A 23,903-nucleotide genomic window follows, 5' to 3' on the forward strand; every position below is an offset into this window, starting at 1 on the left:
TTTAGATTGATATACAGATTGCCCATAAAACACTACAGAACTGTTCTTGGGCTTCCCCCCCCCCCACCCCCCTTCCCCACTATAGTCTTGCCATATATAGCTGAAAAGTCTAGAAAGGTTTGCTACACCTTTGACTTGCAGACTGGTGTATCCATGAACAACATGGGGAAAGGAATGGAATAGAGAGAAAGGGGGTGAAAAAGAGACAGAGAGACAGGGTACAGTTAGTATCCCAGCACAGACACTGACAGACAGGTAGCATTGACACTGTACCTAGAAAGGCTGCCCTCAGCGGCCAGGCACTGGGAGTCATCGAGGACATTAGGTTCACTGCAGGAGGGGTAGGGAGATGAAGCATTTAGGGAAAGAAAATGCAAAAAAAGCATGCAATTGTCTATTTTTTTAAGAACTAAAAAAGGGGAAAAAATCAACAGAACAAGGAAGGAAAAGGAGGACAATCAACCATTTGGCCTCACACTGGGTTCATCAGGACATGGAATCACAGGGTTATGAAAAACATGTCTGGATATTAATTTAAAGGAGCCATCTATAGGTCAGGTGTTGGGACTTAGAGTACTCCAAATCAATGTATGAGCTTCGTCTTGCTGTCTAGAAACAATCTACAAAAAATCAAAACATATTTATTTTGAAACTATTTGATTAATTTACTTGCAGCTTCATTGAAAATCACTCTCTTTGAATTTTTATTTTTCCTTGGCAATTAGAACCCCAAACCACTTACCATGAGCTCCTAATACCAACTTTTGATTCTTTAATATTTTAAACAAACAAAAAAGCAAAATCAATATATGCCCAAGCTAACACTACAATGAAGATGCAAGTAAATTGAAGGGATTTAACCTGGGAAATCCTCACAAATTCAAATCATCTTCTCCTTTAGCAATTAATATTGCATCTATTATAATGATTGAAAAGTAGATGTCAAAAGAGGGAAACTGTCAGCTGGTCAAGAAGAGATTAATAAGATAAACAGGCCATGAGTTTCCTTGCTGCAGAGACTTCCTTGAGGACTGGGGCTCTGTCTTATACTTTACTGTAGAACACAGTGCTGGGCACGTCATAGGCACTCAGTAAATACTTGTTTGATTGTACTGAATTAATTACTGCTATTTAAGAAGTCTAGATGTGCTTCAAAGTTTGCAGAATTATACTAAAAAGATAGAATTTTAGGAAATATTCTACTTCTCCAAATGTAGAAAATGAAAAAAAAAACACCCTGTTTTTCCCTCTACCTTCCATTTAATGAGTCAAGTAGAAATGAATAAATATAGAAATCTCCATCAGCCTCTCCAATTTCAGTCTGTCCAGATTGTAGTTCTGTTTATCCATCTACCCAGATGGATGGCAATTGAACATACTGAGGACATACTGCTTGCCCCCATTTTTCCCATTGGGTATAAACTAAATCCTTATAGAAAATGATGAAAGGAATATTTGCATTTGTTTAAGACTGTTGAAAATTTTGTATTTTAAATGTTTATATATTTTTTGGTGAAAATGGTTGGTAGGATATCGTTAAGATTAAAATTAATGTTCAATAACTATTATATTTTAAAAGTTTTATTAAAATAAAAAAAGTAAAAGAACTACATAAAACCAGTCCAGTCGGGAGAAAAAGAGAGAGAGGGAAACGGAGCCTCAGAACTTATACAAACATGACCACGCAATGTGGTGGGGAGATTAAAAGGAACTTTGGGAAATACTAAGGGACTTCTGGGGATGACGTCGAAATGGTCAAAATCCCACTTATACGCTATAAGTGTTTTCATCCCATTGTTTATTTCTGTGCTAAGTATAGTTCATTGCTGGTTCTCAAAAGAACATGTTAATAGGTTATTGGACCATCAAATATATGTTCACTGTTCGTAGTATTTTTTTTTAAACCCTTACCTTCCGTCTTGGAGTCAATACTGTGCATTGGCTCCAAGGCAGAAGAGTGGTAAGGGCTAGGCAATAGAGGTCAAGTGACTTGCCCAGGGTCACACAGCTGGGAAGTGTCTGAGGCCAGATTTGAACCTAGGACCTCCCCTATCTAGGCCTGGCTCTCAATCCACTGAGCCACTCAGCTGCCCCCTGTTTGTAGTATTTTGATGAGCTTAGAAATCAGATTTTTAAAGACTTACTAAGGAAGTTAAAAAATGGAGTCCCCTAATACTTGTCTCTTAAGGCTAATCTCCACATGGACAAGAAGTTACATTCTTATTTTGCATGGAAAATGAGAAGCAATAAATTTACCCGGTCCACCTTTGCCAGAACTCTGTTGATTAAGTACTATCTCATAGGATTATAGGTCTAGAGCTGGAAACTAATATTAGAAACAATCAGCTGCTATCCTCTAATATCACAGATGACAAAAGTGAAGCTTGAAAAGTGCCCTAACTTGCCTGAAGTCCCTTACATATTTAGGAGCAGAGAAGGAATAACTTGGCTCTAGATCCCTTCAGAATTTCTGCCACCACACCATGCTTTCTATGCTACATGAAATAATGAAATATTACTTCCTTTAAAGAGTTTGCAATGTTTGATTCACAAGTTTTCCCCACCAATTCTTGTTAGTAAAAAATTGAAAAATGTTTGGAAAAAATTAAAAATGATCAATTGTGGTTAGTCATTTCTTTAGAATAATATCTAGGCAAGAAAAAGGAGAGAAGACAAAGTGATAGAAATTGCTCCACTGGTATTGTCATGATATTGAGGAAAAGTTAGGAAGTTCTCTAGCATTTTTGGTGGATCTCCTGTGGTAGCCATCATAACATACTTTTATATAATGTGCTTTATGGATAGAACACTTCATAGATGTTTCATTAAAATAATTGTTAATTTCCTCCTAATCTCTTATTTTCTAAAAATCTTTCTAACTTGAACTTCACCTCATGAATTTAATTTCATCTTTTTAGTTAGTATTTATAGAGCACTTTAAGGTTTGCAACATACTTTTATAAATATTAACGTTTTTGAGTCTTACAAAACTCCTGGGAAGTAGATCCTATTCTTATCCACATTTTACAGATAAGGAAATTGAGGCAGAGGTTCTGTGACTTGCCCAAGGTCACACAGCTAGTATCTGAGGTCAGATTTGAACTTTGGTCTTCTTTACTCTAGTTTCAACATTTTGTTCACTGAGCCATATCATAGAATCATAGACTTAGATCTTGAAAAGACCATACAGGTAGGTCACTGAGTCCAATCTTCACATTTTATAGAAGAGGTGTCTGAGGCCCAGAGAGATTAAGTCACTTGCTTGGGGTCACACAGGTAGTAATTATTTGAGGTCTAATTTTCCTGATGTTAAGCCCAGTGCTCTATCTACTACTGCACAATGCTATCTTTCATTGGTTTGGTAAATGCTTTTAAAACTTACACCAAATTTTGAGAACTTTCATAATTATATTTAGCTGAAAACTAATTTTTAAAAATTGAAATTATCATGACCCCTGATTTCTATTTCATGTTTTGAGTTTCAAAATATTGTGGCCAGGGGAACTACATCCCCCAGTGTGCTCTAGGGGTCCCCTCTCCCCTACTTCCTGGCATTGGATTGGTCTTGAATTGGGCCAATCCTGTGCTAGGGAAGGTCCACACACCCTACTTCCAGGCATGGGATTGGTCTATATAAGGATCAATCGTATGCCAAGAAGGGAACTTTGAGAAGATTCAGGGTTTTGGGGGTAGTTAATTTCTGGCAGGAGAAGCTCTGAGTTTTTTTTTTTTTTAATTAAAGTTTGTCAGATCTAAGACAAAGAGTTTGTTATTTCTTCCTTCAATATATATGTGATTATGACAAGTTAAGAGTTAAAGAGACAGAGAACAGAGAGAAATCAAACACCTTCTAGAGCAATCCTTTGAAAGATGGGGCAATATGGAGTCTGCCTTTAAGGCATTTAACTTCCTGCAACAGAATTTTATATTGTTCAGTTATCTGGGATTTTTCTTGTTTTCACTCTCATATATTATTAACACCATGGAAGGAATGCTTTCCAGAAATGTTTTTCATCTGGGTCTGTGATTTCATCATTGTAGAGAATTCTCCTTGGTATGAAAACTCCCTTCACTGAGACAGATGGACAATTTATTTGCAATTTATAAGCTTATAATTCGTGGAGAAATTAAGTGACTCTCCTGGGGTTACCCCGCCAGTAGGTGTCAGAGGCCAGACTGGAGCTTCCTACTCGCTACAGTCTGTCAAATCTCATCTTGAAGAACAGACTAAAAGAGTTAGACAGAACCTCAGAGAGAATCTGGAATAATTCCCTTATTTTAAAGATGAGGAAGCCAAAACCCAGAGGTAGATGCTTTGCCCAAAGTCCCACATCTTGACTACTTCAGACTGAGCACAGGCGCCTTCTAGAGAAGATACAATTCACCAAATTCATTATTCCAGAAAAGTCCTCAAGCATTACATGTCTTCTGAGCCCTGACAGTGATGAGAGAATGTTCTTTACCAGGAAAGGAAGCCAAGTGCCTATTTGATACAAGATTATTTCGGATCTAAGAGTAGAAGTTGACTGAGACAAACCATCAGTCACTGTTCTTAGCTCTGATACCTTGATCAGTTCCAAGTGGGATGGGATGGCGGATCGATTGGGTCAGTCAAAGTGGGTTAAGGAGACACATTGTCTTAATTGACCCAGCCTTTTCAAGGGACAATATTCAGAACAAGAAGTATGTCTCTATGTCTATTTAAAGCTAAATTTATCCAGGTCAAGCAACCACTTTGCAAATTGCTCGTTATGAAGAATTTTAGGAATTTTACATTCTCCCTAAAATCATACTAACAAGACTAAAGCAAACATCAAATCAATCATTTTAAAATAAGCATAACTTTAAATCAAGAAGGATATATATATAAAATACACTAAAAATGCTCAACTTTAAAGAGATTGTTGGAACTTTAGCTCACTATCAGTGGAGTGGAGTTCTAATGAGGGATCTATATCCCTAATGAGGAGAATATCTATATCTATATAGATGAAATTAAAGTGGCAAATAACTGTTAAATGCATGTCTAAGATCCCAATGCACTCTCCCCTTTTCATTTTGAGCTAAGTAAACCAATCAATCAACAAGCATTTATTAAGCCCTTACCAAGTGCCAGGCACTGTCCTAAACATTAGGGATCCAGAGAAAAAGTGCAAACTGTCCCTGCCCTCAAGGAGCTTACACCCTAATGAGAGGAACAACATGCACATGGATAAATCTATACAAGATACAGAAAGAAGAGATACAATTTAAAATGACAAGGAAAGGCACTAGCAGCTGGGGAGTGGGGAGCAGAGCATTCCAGGCATAGGGGACAGCCAGGACAAAGGCACTGTGTGTGTAGGGGGGAACTGATGTGTAAGAGGCCAGAAAGGGAGGAAAGGGCCAGACTGGGAAGAGCTTTAAGGGCGCAGCAGAGGAATTTATCTTAAAAGTAATTGAGTGGAAAGTTATTGAGAGGCATTGAAGTTTTTGATTGGTGGGGTACTGTGGTCAGATTAAGTTCCAGAATGGCTACTTTAGGCTTAAAAAAGGTAATACACAAAATAAGAGTTTTTTACCTCTGACTGGGCAACATTCCCACCTCAGTCTGAGGTGCAGACATGCTGGAGACATGACTTGAGAATCGCCGCCTTCCAATGGCGCTCATGAGGTAAGCTTCTTGTTCACTTACCACACTGGGCATGCTCACCGAGTCATCTAAAAAGGCAAAGAGGGAAATGAGGTGAGAAGAAGTAGCAACATTGGTACAGAAACTCTTGTGGAAAACCTCAGTACCAAATGCTCAGAAAATCGGAAAATGCTCAGAATGTCAATCATTAATTGGAGAGCCTCAGCTGACCTACACTGGTAAAGGGTGTTTATTTATCTAGTGAGTTCCCTATTTTAATGAAATCTTTAGCCTCTAAATTCAGAAAGGGTTCCTCCTCCCCAATCATTCTAATAGCCTATAAAATATCCATATGCTCAGGAGTGTGCAGAGCCAGTTCAAAATGATTTGAGAGAGCTGATGGTTAAATTTTCAGTGTGAGTGTTTACACCTTGGGCAAAGTTACAAATAAGACCTTGATTTATTGTTTTGCCAAGATTTTAAAAAAAAATTTAGACTCTAGACTTAAGAAAGTGTTGGAGAAAATGTCAATGATGCAGATTAAAAATTAGCATGTATCAAATAAACATTCTTTTAAAGAGTCAATTATTTACTTTTATGCTTCTGTTTATACTCTACTTTTATCCAAAAAATCCATGTCTTGTGATGCACACAATATATATCACAATGAACATCATGATGCTAGATTTGTGATATCTATAGAAGGACATCACTCATGTCCTTGTTTAAGGCACTATCTCTCATTCAAACTCAAATTTTACTTCCCCATATATGTTGATATCTTAGGTCACAACTGGTATTGCCAGCTCCAGTTATTTAGGGATTACTTTCTGGTCTTCTGGCTTCATTTCCCCAGTTCCTTTGCCTAGTTTAGGGTTATTTTGGTGGTTTTGTGTAGTGCATGCATTTGAAAATAATAATAGCTCATGTATGCAATGTGTTATGGCTTATACTTTCCCAATAACATCTTTGTCAAGCCTCGGATAATTGATTCCCAAGTCCAGGGTTCTTTCCGCTATATTGCACACAATGTCTTAGGAAAGAAAATTTAATTCAAATTGTTTTCTTTGTTATTTTTGTTTCAGTAAACAAAAACAAAAAATAAAACTATAACAAAACAAAGAAACAAACAAAAAGCCTTACAGTTGGTAGAATAGGTTGAAGTTGTGAGCAAAAATGAAGTTTGGGACTTCTAAGTGCATTTCTTTTTTGTATAGTATCCTTGGACAATTACCACAAAAATTTTAGAATTTGACTACTTAATACAATTTAAGAACTTTGGAGACAAGTTTATTATACAATGATTACTCTGTGTTTGAATAATTATGGAGGCATTTTTGAAGAATCCAAAGAAACAAGAGCTAGAAAAGGCATGAAGGTCAATAAATTCTATTCCTACTTTCATTTTAGCCTGAAAAACCCCATTTTTCAAATTTGTCATGTTGCTTACTTTCTTCATCCTCCTCATCAGTCCGACTCAGGGTATCCTGGGAAGCCTGCTGGGAAGGCTCACTGTCCTGCTCCCAAACAGTGCCAGTGCCAGTGTTGGAGCGGGACATGGTGGCCAGGCTCAAGCGGTAAGCAGAGGTGGAGGTGCCCACTGTGCTGATGGAGGTTTTCCCTTGGTAGGCTGTTTATGGATGGGAAACAGAATATAGAAAACATTTATTTAGGGTTTCTAAAAAATGACAAAGCTTTTCTCCAATGATGTGTGTTACTTAGGAAAGGTGAACAATGTGACAAAACATTTTCACTGAAAGGCAAAGCAGGAAAAAAGAGTGGGAATATAAAAATATTAATAAAAAAGAGTAAGAAGGATCAGTCTTGGATAAAATATACTTACAAATATATAGAGAATGACATTGGCATCGGTTACCTATAGGATTACCTAGGAAATGTGTTCATATTGTTTTCTTGCCAGATTTTATTTCTTTTTCTTTTGATTTGTAGGCTATTGGTGTTGCCAATTTGTCAATGTTTACCTTATGTACCTTGATAAAAAAATGCTCAAATTTGTATTTCCAATGCAGTTCACAGTTAAAAAGCAGAATATAAAATCCAAGACAAACCTTTTTTTCCCCCAGAAAATAAATGAATTTTAATATCCCTTAACCCTGGTGGCATATTTAAAGCAAATATCTAAACAGTAAGTATTATGTTACGAAGCCTGGATTATATTTTCATCATTTTTCTTTGTTTGCCACTTTGTCATATTAAGCAATGAAGGCAGAAATGTGCCTTTTACTTTCCACATGTACAGGATACGGGTGCCTCCTCTAGACAGAAAACGGTGTTTTATATGGATTCAACTGAGGAGGGGTGGGAGCAGATTTTTAGGAAATTGAAGAACAAGGACCTTCTTTATTCAGTTGAGCTGTAGAAAGGGAATGCCTGACACATAGAAAGTGCTTAATGCATGTTTATAGCCTTTTGTACCGAAAGAGACCTTTTTTGGAAGCTTGGCTCATCCAGGTATGGAGAAGCTTTGGAATGACCAAAGAGTGTAGTGGTTCTTGCCCAGCATCCTTACCTGACCCACTGTGCACAGCCTCTTTCAGAATCTTAAGTTCACTGTTGAATTCAGTAATGAGAGAACTCTTGCAGAGGGGCCGGGGGATAAAGCGCCTCTCCAGCTGGTCAGCAATGTGTTGTCGGGCAGAGAGCTCCTCATGGTTCTCAGCAGGCTGAGCTAAAAGCTGAAGGGGAAAAAACCAACAACAATAGGATCTCCTTCATTCATAATGCTGAGTCATTTTCCTAGGGAAGCTGTACGTGAGGAGAGTGGGATAATAGATAGTATGGAAGGTTTTCAAGTTATAAATATTTTAAAATAGTGCAGCCATGTAATAACTCCAGGCCACATTTATACAATGCTTTAAAGTACCCAGAAGAACCTTGTACACATCTCCTACAAGCCTGGGATGGACATGCCTGTTTTAAACTCATTTTATATTTGAGGAAACTAAAGTTTATAGAGTTTAAGTGACTTTTCCAGAGCCCTATAGCTAGTCATTCAGGATTTGAAATCAGCTCTTCCTGACAACAAGTCTAATCTTTTATCCATTATAGCACAAGAATTCTTTTTTTTTAATGAGAAAATTTTTATTTAATTAATTAATTTAGAATATTTTTCCATGGTTCCATGATTCATGTTCTTTCCCTCCCATAGTCAATGAGCAATTCCCCTGGGTTTTACATGTATCATTGATCAAGATCTATTTCCATATTATTAATATCTATCTATATTAGGGTGATTGTTTAGAGTCTGTAGTATAAGGATTCTTAACTGAAGGTCTGTCCACTCATTTCTTACTTAATATTTGGATAATAGCTTCTTGCATACTATATTTGATTTCTATACTTCTATACTATAATTGATTTCTTTTGTTATCATATGCATATTGCATTATGTATTCAGAAACATTATTCAGAAGAGAACTTCCTGGGCTCTACCTTGCCAAAGGAGCCCGTCACCCAGAAAAGGGTAAGAGCCCTATTAGAGTGGCTAAGAGCCCTGTCCAAGGGGTCAGACGGCTCACTGTCCACTCTCAGCCTCACTTCTTGGGTTGACTTTGCCAGTCATTTTGTACAAAAGGAAACAGAGTTCCAAAACAGGGAAGAAGTCTGCCCCAAATCATCTAAGTTGTCAATGGCACACCTGGGGTTCGAACCCAGGTCCATAACTTCCCCTGAATAGAACCATTCTTCCCAGGCTTTCCTGCCTGGAAGCTGGGACCTCCTGGAGACTCAGAGACTCTGTGATAATGCCTGGTCTGGGGAGAACATTTGGAATTTTAATTTCTTGAGTGTTTCCTGAGCTTCGGTTAGCGGACCTTCAGGATATAAGATACAAAACCTGTATTTCTTCATAGATTCTTTATCTAAACATTGTAGTAGAAATTGCAACCATTGAGGGTAATTGGGTGTCTTGGTGGGTTGAGGACCAAACCTAGAGACAGGAGATCCTGGATTCAAATCTGGCCTCAGACACTTCCTAGCTGGGTGACCCTGGACAAGTCATCCCATTGCCTCGCCCTTAATCATTCTTCTGCCTTGGAAACCATATATCGTATTGATTCTAGGACAGACAGTAAGGGGTTAAAAAATTGCAAGTTTAATAATATTCTTTTCCACAGATAACGCATGGTTAGTTGTTAGGCACCATTTGGTAAGTTGATGGACTTCAAGAGGAGGAAACACTCACCTTACATTGAATGAAGGGCCTTAGGAGCACAAAGATGGGAATCCGAGTTCGAACGATGAAGTCGAGGAAGTCCCACAAGGCCAGCCCTCCCACCTTTCTTAGTGCCATCTCTTTGACTTGCAGACTCAGCCAGTACCACTGACTGCCAAGCTGCCTCTCAAAGCAAACAAGAATCACCTTCAGAGCTGCAGGTGGAGAAAATGAGAAAAAAAAAGGCATGACTAGCTGGCTTTGGTATTAGGACAAGAAAGAGGTTACAGGACTCATACTTAGCTAACAAATAACTCAGGAGCTTTTCAACAAAGTCAGGGACTTCAGAGGCAGATTTTTTCCCCCTTCAGTCTTTTTATAAGTGGTCAAGTCTTTTAATGTAGCAAGCACAGGAATTAGATTCCATCTTTTGCAGTAAGATAACTTAAATACTCTTCTCTAATACATTTTGCCAAAATCTTGTAAGACCCAGATGTAAGAAATAAGGAAAAGAATCTAAGGAGATTTTTCAAAACATGATTTGTAATCTCTTATTTTCTGAGAGTTGTACAGTCTTGCTTTGGCAGACAGCAATGTTATCACTGACCTCCAAAGCAGAAATGAACAAGTTCCTCCTGGAACCTTCATTTTGAGCAATGATCCAGACCAACCAGATTTAACCCTCTGGACCATGCCATCATGGATCATCTGCCTTCTCTTTTTGTCCTCAGGGCCCCTCTTCCTCCACTTGAAAGATCCTCTTGAAACCTCCATTTTAAGGAAGGACCAAGATCAGTCTCTTTCCTTCTTTGGCCTTTGTCACCATGTCTTCTGCCCCTTCTTCTCATCTTTGTTTTATGTATTAAATGTCTTTCACCATTAGAAAGTAATTTCCTTGATGGTAGAGGCTTTCTTTTTGTTTAGCATAGTGCCTGGCCCAGAAACACTTAATAAATACTTAATTATTGCAATTCAATCAACAAAAATTTATTGAACATCAACTATGTGTTAGGCGTTAAGTGTTAGGGATATCTTGAATCTTGAGAGTAGAGGAGTTTTTCAAACCTTGCCTTTGTATCTTTGCTATTTTACACACAGTTGGTACTTAAGAACTAGTTATTAATTGGTTGACTCACAAAAAGAAAAAAATGAAACCATTCTTGCACTCAGGAATTCCTAGTTGCCTTTTCTTTTGCACCAACTTTTAAAGCTACCCTTTCTTCTATTTCTGAGGCCATTACTTTCATAGATATGGAGGTTAGCTTTTATCATGCCTGAATTTCTCAATTGAAGTATGGAGAAGATCCTATTTTAATTAGTAAGATGAGCTTTATTTATCCTGTCTTTTCCAAAGGGCAGTAAAATCCCATGTTTACTGCCTTCTTTCATCTTCTACCAAATCTGAATTCAGTTCAGTCTCATTGGTGGTTTTTGTCTCCAATTCCGAGCCACATATTTCCACTTTCATGACAGCTGAGTCACCAATGCAGTTTAGTTCTGAATATACACTTTTCTCCCTTCTCCTTAATTATCAACTTCAAACATACTTAAACAATTTATTTCAGGGGCAGCTGGGTGGCTCAGTGGATTGAAAGCAAGGTCTAGAGATGGAAGGTCTTAGGTTCACATATGGCCTCAGATACTTCCTAGCTGTGTGACCCTGGACAAGTCACTTAACCCTCATTGCCTAGCCCTTACTGCTCTTCTCCCTTAGAACCAATATAAAGTATTGATTCTAAGATGGAAGGTAAGGGTTTAAAAATTTTTATTTCCATTAAAAATCTATTTTCTTCCTCTCCTACTCCCTTCTAAAGTGAAAAAACAAAGTTCTTATAAGAAATACATATAGTCAAACAAAACTAACATCCTCATTGACCCATCTAAATCCTTCTCACTTTGTACATTGTGTCCATCAACTCTCTGAAGAGGAGGGTAGCATGGTTTTGCCACAGGTACATGAGAATGGGTGATTAAATTCTTTCTCAGAGTGTATCCAACCACAAATACTCTACACCATGGTAACCCGCCCACTCTGCTGCCCCAACTACCACCTTTTCTTATCTTTTTTTCCTAACCTCCCTTATCTCCACCAAGATTTACTTCAAGAAATGACCAAAATATTCTACAGAAGGAAAAGCTTTGGAGATATAGTCTCAGCTATTGCACCGTTCTCTTCTCAAGGCTTCCTCTTCCCTGTTGCTTCCTGTCTGCCAATTCTCATTTTTGCTGCCACATATAATTGAGTTCTTTAGCCATCACTTTGACCAAGGACCTGACTGTGTGGGGCCACAATAATGCAGATCAGGATCAACATGACAGAAAGACAGAGAGGGAGAAATAACATGGGAAAGGTGGTAGGAGGTTAGGTTAAATGGCTTCCTTAGAAGGAAGAGTTGCATTAGGCCAAAAGGAGACATGAGTTTGGAGAGGTAGGTCCAGCAGTTAATTATGACCCTAGTCTTCTAGATTAGCTGAGGAATTCATGTTAGTCAAACGATAATGGATCATTCTTTGTTTTCATTGCCCAGGAATCAAAGGAGAGGCCTCACTATAGCTACCTTCCCTACTTTTCCAAATGCCATTTTAAAAATCAAGCAAACCAGTCCTTATGTCCTTGAAGATACATTCATAGACAGTAATTGGGCCAATAATCTGTTTAAACAAACAAACAAACAAACAAACTCCCAAACCAAACCATGTCATATTGGACTAGTTTCATCTTTAATTCTTTTTAGTGTTGTTTGGCACTGTATCAATGACTTTTGTCATGGCAAAGCTGGTTACTCACCTAAATATGCAGCCTGACTGGTAGACTCAGCCAGCCCTTCCCTACGCAAATCCTTCCCAGCATCTCCAGGGGTGGAGCAGTGTGCTGGGGAACTCTCCAGCATAAAGTTCTTGCTGCGGGACGTGCTAATGATTCGAGGAGGTAGGAGGATATTGATAACCGTCTGGAGCAGCAGAAGGACCTCAGGCTGCTCTAACCATGGGCTATCTGAAGAGGGGCAGAATTTGGGGTAGGGAAGTGGAAAGAAAACCAATCAAAATGCATGCTTCCCCCTCCCCCCCATTACACATAGTAAATTCAAGTCTGTTTTCATTTTCAAACTAGAACATTTATCATTGAGGACTTTTCCTCCATCTCATAAGGCTGAGAGGCACGGCTTCTCCTATGGACAAAGACAATGTTATTGTAGCCAGGCACATTTTTCATAGCAGAACATGAAAGGCTCAGCGGTCTCATAGAAATTACCTGCTTTCTCTTTTCAAATAAATACTCATTGACTGTTTCCCCTATATCTGAGATAAATTCTTCCCCTCAAAAGGGCAAATCCCCATAAGAGGTTGAAGGAGAAGAAAGAGAAAGAGAGAGAATGCAAAATGATTACGTGACATTTGACAGATTTAAAATCAACTCTTTGGTAGCCAAAAACGGTCAATACACATTCCCTCCCCCAGAGAGATCCCACCCTCCAATGCCTTCCCCAAATGGATGCACTTCTTCTGTCAATGCTAGTTAAGCTTAGCCACATCCTCCTGACTTTTTGGTGTATTGAATCATTTCCAAAGGGAAAAATCTAATCCAGAAAGTGCAGTAGAGAAACTGTTGTTCCAGAGTGACTACTGAAAAGAAAGGAAACACTTCCTAAGGTATCTTTGGTTAAATCCCTCAGGCAACCTTCTGGGAAAGCCTTCGAAGAAACTCACACATTGGTCATTTAGGAAGACAACACCAATTACAACAACAACAACAACAATAACAACAATATATCTCCTTTCATTAAATTAATCAGACCTTTGCTTCCAGATCCTACTGTGAGCACAAATGGGATGAGCAGATTTAAAAGCATCCCTTCCCTTCTCTCCTGATTGGTGAATGGGGAGATCACATGGCTTAAAGGAAAATCTTCTTTTAAAGCCTGCGCAGTAATAATAAAAAAAAGAGATATTAATTGACCTCTATCCTCTCTTTTTTCATAACACAACACAGGTGGTGATTCTCCCTGTTGCTCCTGTAAACTGTGAGCATGGTTGTGGGCTAGGTAGGACACTGGATTCATTCAAAATCGAAATCTGACCATGCATTTGCCATAAGTGTGAATATGCCTAAAAAGAGAGTGGCAAGGGATACAGCTTTGAAAATGACATGGAAAACAATATTCATGCTGTGGATTAAACTAATTTCCCCCCTTTACTTTTCCCTCTCTACCCGCCAATGCCCTCTATTTTAGAGGCGAATGAAGAGGAAGAGAAGAACTTGCCACTTGAGAGTCATTCAGGTCAGGTCTGACTAAAAAGTCCTCTTACCCCTGAGCAGGGCACTCTTCAAGTCAGAAAGAGCTAAGCAACATGGGAAGAAACAGATAATATCTTTACATGGGTAACTGAAACCGCATCATTTTAGGGATGTCATCTGTTGCATTCTAAGGGATAATCATAGCTCTGAGTTTAACCTTTCCTCTACAATCTATACATGCTCTGGGTGGCTGTTCTATACGGTTGGTTGCTGGATGATGGATGGACCAGTCACCTCCTTCACACCAGTTTGTCAGCTATTGTTTGTACACTTCTTTGGGACACAGTTTTCCTTTATGATGACTATGATTTCTCTTTGTAATTGAATGAAATGCAGACAAGCCAAGGAGCTTGCCATTCTGGCAGAGATGAAATAAATAGGGATAAAAATCCTAAGCACACACAGATATTCAACTGACAAAAAATTTTCTTATTAAAGAAAAAATTAAAATATTCAAAGTCTGATAACAATACCAAAAAGAAGATGTATTTGTAATGATCTTTGAATCTTTTTGCCAGACTTTCAATATTTAGGGCGATAATGGACCTTTTTTTGAAACAAACATTGTTAGCTGATTATCTGTGAATGGTATTTTCTTTTCCTGTGATGTCTATATACTGGAAAAATTTCCTATAATGTTTCAGGGTCAAGTGATTCTGGTGTTTTTGAGATCTTCAGAAGAATGAAAGAAACACTAGTGAAGACAAAGCTTGAGGCTGATGCTCTAAACCTACATAAAGTGGGTAGTGTGTAGATGTGTATTTTTTTCCACAGATTTTGCCCAGCCTTTGCAGCAATAAAGAGAGCACCTATGATCTGGTGCCTCAACCAAAAAGTTAATGAGCCTGACAACAGGCCAGGCAGTCACACCTGTATCTGCAATGCTACAAGCCGGACAACAGCTGTGCTGAAGGGCAGAGGTGGTGAGAGATAAGGGCTGAGATGAAGAAGGGGTAATCCATCAGCAACACTGGAAGGTCCTACCACTCCCATCACCTGAAATACAAACAGAGCACATGACCAGCCTTGACAATTGCATTTTCATGCAGGTACAGTTGAAGGGTTAAACTCATTGGTAAAATAGAATTACAAGGTTGGACATTTTGCTTTCCATTTTTTCTGTTGCTTTCTTCCTGTGGCATGTAATATCTGGAGTCTGGTCTGTTTATTCCATTAATCCATCCTAAGTATTGTACAATGTTTAGATCCAACTAAATATACAATGAGATATGAACTGAAAAGCCATCTCATTATATGTAATGAGGAGATTGGACATACTTACTCCTTAATTCAAAGCTATTCAAAAAATATTTGGTGGTGAATGTTCTAATGAAGGTGATAATGACAACTGGTCTATTTGCATCAGGCATTCTGGTAATGCAGAGTTTATCACTCTACAAATTAAGCATCAAGCTAATCTAAGGTGCTCTGATCTGATGAAATGCTCTAACATGGCATCTACACATTGCACAAAACCTCAGGACCAGACTCTAGATATTACTTGGATGGTAGAGTAATTGGTTTCATTCATATCAACATTAGCCTGGCCAACTCATAGTGCCATTTTGTACTCCCCCCACCCCCGGAGAAAAGAATCCTCTGGATATTTGAAATATCCCTTCTGACCCTCATATTAGCCAGTTGTGCAGTCTCCGCCACCCCACTCTCCAACTCGCAGCCCTCAACTCTCAGCGCAACATACTGAGGTGGATTTTCAAAGTAGTACGTGGGAAGCAACATACCTGAAACCCATTACCACAGGGATCAGTCCCAGCATCTCCCCATGAACTACTCTGAAAATGTACCTTCTCATTTACAATGTCACCTGAGCAGTCTGCTTACATGAGTGGGCAGGGGTGGGCAAAGTGATTGATCTGTAATCTTCAGTCCAAAGAAGTCAATAGCAGAGTGAAGTTTAGTAAAGGTTCAGAAGATTGCCACTTGGCTACTCACCAGATTGACACAGACATTGATCAGTGACCTAAGGTGAGGCAGGAAGGATATGATTGGCTGCCTCTGAAGTGTCAAACAAACCCCTTCAATCAAATTGCTGGCAGGCTCCCACTCAACCTGTCGCCTGGAATACAACAGTAGGTGCCATTAGCTGCTTGTTCCTCCTTCTTAGATGCTTGGAGACAAGGTGAATGTGACACAGTGGTTCTGACAGGAGGAGGAGACATTTTAAGACAGGATGGGTATCTGAGACAACAAAGTACGTTACACGGGATGGATTTTACCCATGTTGTTCCAAAAGTACAGAGCACACTGGGAGGGGAAGAAGATATTGGAAACGTAGCAGAGGCACTTCTGCCTCACTTGACTAATGACACAAAATCTATTGAAGAAAAAACAAAGATGATGAATGGGTTGCATTTTAAGCTCTTAATATTTTTCTCTGAAAGAGGGTCTTGAGAATGTCATCTTGGAAAATCCTTCATGGAGTGAGTCATTGCAGGGGAGCACACCTGAATGAATCTCACGTTTTTTGAACTGGTCTCATTAGATGGCACTTGGATAGATACCGTTGACTGATACATCAGGGAATTATGTTTTGGGACACTTTTTAGATCCTGCTGTCATGAAAATCATATTCAAAGAAGGAAGTGATTTTTTTGAGGGGGAGGACAAGGATCTAAGCTGATATGGTAAGGTTCCAGTTTCATAAACTGACCTGATGTAGGTTTTTTGGTTTTGTTTTGTTTTGGTAACTGCAAGGTAGTCAAAGACTGAGAACTTAATTTTTGTATTCTTTTGCTTTGACAATGTTGGAAAATAAATGAATTTTGGCTTTGCCAAAGCCGATATCAGTTTCAGAGTTTTCCATGAAGAGGGGTCACATGGCTTGTCTTTTCTTCCTCAAATAATCAGAAAATCTTTTGGCTATCTGGTTTGAAATGGAAATGTATAGCTTATAAAAGAGCTAAGACTGACACTCCTGGAAGCTGAAGTATTTAAGGTACCCAGGAAGAACAATATAGTCAGTCTCATCCTTTACAAGATCTGGGGGCAAGCTAGGACAAGAATGGATTAATAGGATCCATAGAGGGGAAAAGCCTAGAAAGTGACTTAAGACATTAATGGTTTAGTAAAAATAGATCAATCCTAGTCTAGCCACTCCAGACAGTAAGGTGGGAAACTGAGATGGGAGGGGACATGGTAGGTGAAGAATATGGACAAATTTATGTTACCACCAAACATTAGAAAAGGTTTTTGGCATTTCCTTTTGAAAATCCAAAACTACTAAAGTTTACTTAAGAGGAGGAGTGGCAGAATCTGAATTAGAGTAGTTCTGGAGGATGACACTTAGAAAATATCACCAAATTTTGAGCAAGACTTTGGGGTCAGTTGGAAAGGAGGAGAAATACTTTCACTAAGTCCAATTTGGTTTTGCCAAGTCTGGATGATTGTCATAGTTACCATAACCCTAGTTTACTAGACCTGGTTGACACATTGCTTTATTAAATGAACTCTCAGCACATGAGGGCATAGGATTATTGGGAAGAATTAAATTTTCAGTTGGCTTGGTACCAGAGATATTAATTTCACAAAGGAAATCTATTCTTTAAAGGACAAAATATTTGTGACTATTTCTGGGGGTCAACCTATCTTCGTGTATTACTTTATGAATTTATAAGCTTACAACTACTTTAGATTTTTGAGATACCTGTACTTTGGTTTGGTATGACAAATTCAATACTTTCACTAAACTCTGCTTGGAGAGTTTTTATAAAGGTCAAATACTCCTTACCACTAGAAGTGATTCCTTCAACTCAAAAATGATCTCCCCCTCATCTGATCTCAAAGAATCTTATAGCCCCCTTATGTCCTTATTTTCTCATTTGTATTAAACTTGGATATGTAGGGCAGTGTGGTGGATGGGAGATGACCTGAGTTCCAGCCTATCTCTGAGATATACTACCATGTCACCCTGGGAAAATAATTTTAAATTCTCAAAGCTGCAGGAAACACTTAGGACTATAAATTGTTTAATATGTGCTGTTCTGCATTAGAAGAGGGAGTTTCCTCACTGAGAGTTCCTCATGAAATAAAAAATCAGGTAAAAAAATTATTTTATGATTCCAAATAGGCTGGAAGTTCCTTAAGGGAAGACTTGTTTCTCATTTATCTTTTTTTATCTTTGTAGGTGTTTAATAAATGTTTGTTGTTACTGAAATTGAACTTGTATGTGAACACTTCTAATTTCAGATTAGCCTCATAGATAAGTTTAAATGCACATATGTTGCTATGTTAGTGTAAAATTCAGTCTGTCTCCTAGCTTAATTTTATATATAGTTTACATTTCTCTAAAACATTGTTTTCTCTATACTAATAATAGTAAGAGGTAAGAGGAGATTTTGAGATTTCCACCTTTGCTTCTTTAAGTATTTTCTCTCCTGCCTTTGCAAATGAGAACTTATGACGAAGGCAATTTATAAAAATAACGGTATGTGAGATCAGCAATGTTATATTTAACTCATTGTTCCAATTCCGTGCAATACGACAGCATCAATAAAATGACATGCTTGACCATCAAGGCTCGTAACACTAGAGACAGGCCAAATATTTGTTTCCATTATACCTGCTCACCTCAAGGTAGGCATCTTGTGAATTTTATTAAACATACGATCCAATCTCTTTAAGATGAGAATAAGAGCAGGTCTCACTGCTTCGGCAGTCCAGTCAGTGATCGGTAGCATTTCCATGATGTAGCGGCGGAGCCCGCGGCTTTCCATTGTCTGGGTATCGTAGGGTGCCAGTTTCAGAAGGGAATGTGCAATTTCCGCCAACCTAAAATTATTGCTCATTAAGAAGCAGCCCGGGATTCTACAATGTGAGTTTATCCATAGAGCAGCATGATAGCTGCCCACTTGTCAGAATCATAGACTTTTTTCATTGCTGGTTTAAATGAATTAACAATACCCCATCTTACACTCTCAATTTCCATGGCTGTGCACTTGCAGTCTTTCTAGTCCTCTGACGGCTGAGACATACATCAGAGTATACATATGCTTATATCTATGTGAGTATACAGACATATGTGTTTAAGCATGTATGATAATTTTAATGCATGTGCTGGTATCTAGGGAATACAGATTTTCATTGAATAGAAAAAAATCATGTTTATTAGGCTGAGAATAAGCGTACAGAAATTTAATATATAGCAAGTTCTTATTTTCCCAAGTGATTAGCAATGTGCTTTCTGGGTAATTTAATATTCTGATTAGCTGAGATGAATGAATAAATTATTAAAGACAATTTGAATTGAATGAGAAACACAAGATGAAAATATTCCTGAAAATGACTGAATTTGCTGCTGTTGCTGGCCAACAGTCCAGAGGAGGAACTCGTGGTGCCACAGATGCATTGATGAATCAAGCTTAAGCTCTTTTGTGTGGCATTTGAGACTTTCCACAGGGTGGCTCTAGCCTTATCTTTAACTTTTCCTATTTATATACTGCAGTGATTCTGCTATGAATTATTCCTTTTTCTCTGAACTTAGGCCATCTTTTTGTACTATGTGGCCTCTGTATCTAGAATATATTTCCTTTTTCTTGGTCTCTCGCCTATCCCTGTTGAAATTCTACCTATTCTTCAAAGGCCAGTTCAGGGACTGTCACTTTCATGAAGCATTTTTTAATCCCAGCCTGCTGGAAAAATCTCTTTCCTCAATGTCTCTGTTTCCTTTTGGAGGGGAGAGTGGGAGAGTGGAGAGAGGAAGCACCTATTATAGTCACTTATTATAATATGCTATTTTATATTATCATATAGGTGCACATATTTTTTCTTCTCGTAGAATGTATGCTTCTTGAGAGTGGGAACTGTGTCTTTGTCATCTCTGAATCCCACACAGCACCTTGTATAAATTTGGGGCTCAGTAAATGATTTTTGAATGCTTCAGAGTGTTATTAGTCATAATTAGACAGTTACTTATGTAATATGATTTAAAGGGCAATAAAATGCCTTCGTGTTCTGCACCTCAACTCCCTCCAAATATTCCTCTTACAATTTATAAAATCATAGTATTTCAGAGTTGGAAATAAGTTCAGGGGTCACTTGGTCAGACCTCTAGTTGAGAGGTTTGAGTCCTTTATAGGACTTTTCTTCAAAGGACTTCAATGAGAATTACCTAATGAGTATTTAATTTAATTTTAATTTTTATTTATTTAATTTAATGAGAATTACCTAATTAATGAGTGTTACCTAAAATTTCTTCAAATAAACTCTTTTGAGTTAAGGTACTAAAGGCCTTTATTATATGCATTGTCACCAATAGATATGAGGAATATGTGGGATTTGCAAAGAAGTTACGTAGTAGGACCCTAGGCAAATGGGATCTGGGGTAGGCATATTTTCATTCAGGAAGGTGACCAGGAAAGGAGTAAGCTCATATAAAGTGGAATGTGACAATGGAAAAATCCTGGATAACTAGGTAGGAACCATCTCTAATGGCGAATATGTGCCTCAGTTACTGGTATAATGGAAAACCCTCCAAATTGGAGTCAATATGAACTGGCTTCAAATCCTGCTCCTGCTACTGATGACCTAGGTGACTTTGGCCAAATCATTCCAGTGGGATTTGGTTTCTCTTCTGCTAAATGAATGGGGTTGAATTAATTGATCTCAAAGATCTCTTTTGGCTCTAAATACAGTGATGTATACTGTGTGGAAATAGTGAATACACATTGCCTCAACAGGTCCATATCAAATGGTATTTTCATTCTATTTGGGCCACTATCCATTAAGCTTTTTTTTAAGTATAAAGGCCAGATCTTTTAGTAAATTCTTTAAGAGATTGGCTCAAATTGAACTGCCACATTACCCAGGTCCATTACTGATATAGTAATATCACTGCTCAGATAAATCATATTATTCTTTTCCTAAGAGTTGTATTTCATTATGCCATTGTATAAATTTTGTCCTTTCTCCATTTCTATATCTATATCTACCACAAAGTAGATATATTGATGTCAAGAAAGTCTCCTTCTCTAGCCAACCAAAGTTCAATAACAATAAATTTCATTTTAATGAATTATAACATAGGATCTTGTTATAGATATCTTTGCTTGGTCATTTGAAGTTAAATATGGCTCATTTTGATATTATAGATAGAACTGCAGCCATTACATATACTTACTTGTATAGATCTATTTCTCATTACTCATGAATTCTTATTTTAAGTCATATAATTTGTCTTTTGCTCCTGTCATTCTGCACTTCTGTTTTTGTGACACCTCATATATTATAGAATGCCATATGCCATAGAATATCAATAAAAAATATACCACACAACTGGATCTCCTATAAAATCCATCGAAGATAGTAGTGGTGAATGAAATTTTCCTGCATCTAACAACTTTAGTTCTTGTCAAACTCCCTTTGCGTTTGCTTCTTTAAAGATGCTCCAGCATACTGGAATAGACTGGGGACACTCAACCCTATGTAGTTACTATACTCCATGTTTTCGTTAGACATTGAGAATTTAAGTTTGCTCATTAATATAGTTTTGATGATTTTTGTGAATATTCTTCTGTGAGATTTACATTTATTATGCTACATTGTGGCTTAATGTTTCCCATTGAAAGTGTGTCATTAACAATATAGCTGAGCAATATAGGCACCAGTTCACTAGAATTCTAATTGGGTGGTTCTTTTTGATGATCAATGCTTTGGTAGTCATCCAACCAATTTTTTTAAAAAAGCATCTCATAGTAGACAATGAGGATTACATTATACAATCCTTAAGATACCTGAAAAATGTCTCATGCCCATATTTGGAATGCTCTTTCATATTCTTTAGGGCACTGACTATAATAGTGACTAGAAAAATGTTAATATTTTTTCTTTTTAACTTTTCTATATTTACTGAAAAAATATATTGATTCTGGTTGTTTGCCCCCAGGAACTTGTTTCCACTCTCTTGTATTGCTCTCCCAATACAGGAACCTTCCCATTTTGCTGGAAATCAAGCATAACTACATAGAATGCCTATCTAGATGACCAAACAACAAGATTTTCCCGCCAGATGTTCTCATAACAAATCACGTTTTACTCCAATTTGTCTCTCTGGAGTTCCACACAGCCCTAGAGACAGAGCTCATTTGGACAGTAATGACAGTACCTCATGTGAGATTTTACGTCCAGCAGCTCCAGGGCAGTGACCCGAGGCTCTCCTGCTAGGTTCTGCAAGATCTTTAGCCTTGGTCCACAATGTTTATAGAACTCAGTGCAAATATTTAGCAGAGATTCTCTGGGTCTCCGGAACTCCTCCCTAGCAATTCGTTCATCCAGCTCTTCCCGAGGAAGACCTTGACCTTCCTCCAACAAATGTAGGTTTTCCCTAGGGAGGAATAATAGCAAGAATAAAAAAAGTTGGTGAAGTGGGGCGAGCCTTGTGGGGCAGGCAGGCAGGCAGGCAGGCAGGCAGCTGCAGGTGAGCAAAAGGAATAGATGGTGATGAACCCCTCCTGCTGAACTGATAGAGCCACATAATTGTAAAGCAATAGCCCTTCTGCAAGAACAAAGGAAGTGAGACAGCATCGGGAAGGAGGGTCCCTCCAACCTGAGGAGTTCTGTTGCTTTTCCTGGCCTCAGACACCTTCCATCGGTTTAACCAGAAAAGGTGTTACCTTGCCTCAATTCACTGAAATCCGATGTACCGTAACATAGCTCAGAGGAGTTCATCCCGGGATGGCCGAGTGAGTGAGATGGGATGCAAGGCTTACCGTACCTGATAAAGTGTAGCTTCGCTCCTTGCTCTTGGTACCTGGGCAGTGAGAAATGTAGCCTGAATCATTATCGGAACAACACGGCCCTTCCCACGGGGCAGCTAAGGCTTTATTTCATCAGCGTACATACCTTTATCAACACACAATGACATATCTATTAAACCTAAGAAAGGTGAAACCATAGTTCCTGTCTATTATACCAGATCTGTACACTTTGAGAATAAAAATATGGTCCAGGCAACTTCGGCCGGAGGGAAGAATCTTGACGATATTTTACAAGTAAAATGTACAAAAGAGAAAAATGTATTTGAAGACACTCTTATCAGTGGTGAACTAGAAAAAGAAAACTGCAGGGGTGACTGGGGAGCCCCAGGCCTGGACTTGGGAGGACCTGAATTCAAAACTGGCCTCATGAATGCTTTTCAACTGTAAAAATTAAAATTTAATCTCAATAATAAAATTATATATTTTAAGATATTTATTAATGATCATTAGAAAATAAAGGAATAAGAGGGATACAAAATAAAGACCATGTGCGTGCCCATGGCTAATCAGCCAGTTTAAACCCTCGCTTACCACCACCATGTTTGCTGTCATCAAGCCAAAAAGAGCTCGAGGCTTGCCAACCCACTGGCTAATATCCCCTGTCCATAGGAAGTACATGCAAATTGGGTTCCTTGACTTAGGTGCTGTATTTGCATGCTTAAGGAATTATGACTATTGACCAAATGTCTTTTTTGTGATGCTTTGTTTTCCATATTCTCTACAAATGGATTTCTGAAGGGAAAAAAAAAGCCTCTTTAGATGTGTAACCCCCCTGGGCAAGTATCTTAACCCCAACTGCCTTGCCCTTATGGCTCTTCTGTCTTAAGAATTAAAACCAAAACAGAAGGTAAAGGAATGAAGAAAGGAAGGAAGGAAGGAAGGAAGGAAGGAAGGAAGGAAGGAAGGAAGGAAGGAAGGAAGGAAGGAAGGAAGGAAGGAAGGAAGGAAGGAAGGAAGGAAGGGAAAGGAAGGAAGGAAGGAAGGAAGGGAGGGAGGAAGGGAAGAAGGGAGGAAGGGAGGAAGGGAGGAAGGAAGGAAGGGAAGAAGGGA

At 38.4% G+C, this 23,903-nt stretch overlaps 1 protein-coding gene across 31 annotated transcripts in view; it reads right to left on the reverse strand.

Annotated features, from left to right (window-relative positions):
• Window positions 1-23,903, reverse strand: part of UNC80 (unc-80 homolog, NALCN channel complex subunit) — a 230,409-nt gene that overhangs the window by 11,213 nt on the left and 195,293 nt on the right. For 18 of the 31 annotated variants that reach the window (XM_056808118.1, XM_056808110.1, XM_056808112.1 and 15 more), the window contains 12 exons: window positions 22,811-22,846; window positions 22,202-22,420; window positions 18,670-18,870; window positions 16,036-16,159; window positions 14,953-15,078; window positions 13,582-13,705; window positions 12,574-12,780; window positions 9,816-10,000; window positions 8,142-8,307; window positions 7,062-7,241; window positions 5,562-5,700; window positions 274-330 (listed from right to left, as the gene is read on the reverse strand). In XM_056808118.1, the coding sequence (XP_056664096.1) occupies window positions 274-330; window positions 5,562-5,700; window positions 7,062-7,241; window positions 8,142-8,307; window positions 9,816-10,000; window positions 12,574-12,780; window positions 13,582-13,705; window positions 14,953-15,078; window positions 16,036-16,159; window positions 18,670-18,870; window positions 22,202-22,420; window positions 22,811-22,846 (1,764 nt within the window). The remainder of the gene's footprint in view (window positions 1-273; window positions 331-5,561; window positions 5,701-7,061; window positions 7,242-8,141; window positions 8,308-9,815; window positions 10,001-12,573; window positions 12,781-13,581; window positions 13,706-14,952; window positions 15,079-16,035; window positions 16,160-18,669; window positions 18,871-22,201; window positions 22,421-22,810; window positions 22,847-23,903) is intronic. The other 13 variants (XM_056808124.1, XM_056808127.1, XM_056808126.1 and 10 more) reach the window with 3 other exon arrangements.

This window comes from Monodelphis domestica, chromosome 8 (genome assembly GCF_027887165.1).
Source record: "Monodelphis domestica isolate mMonDom1 chromosome 8, mMonDom1.pri, whole genome shotgun sequence".
NCBI lineage: Eukaryota > Metazoa > Chordata > Mammalia > Didelphimorphia > Didelphidae > Monodelphis > Monodelphis domestica.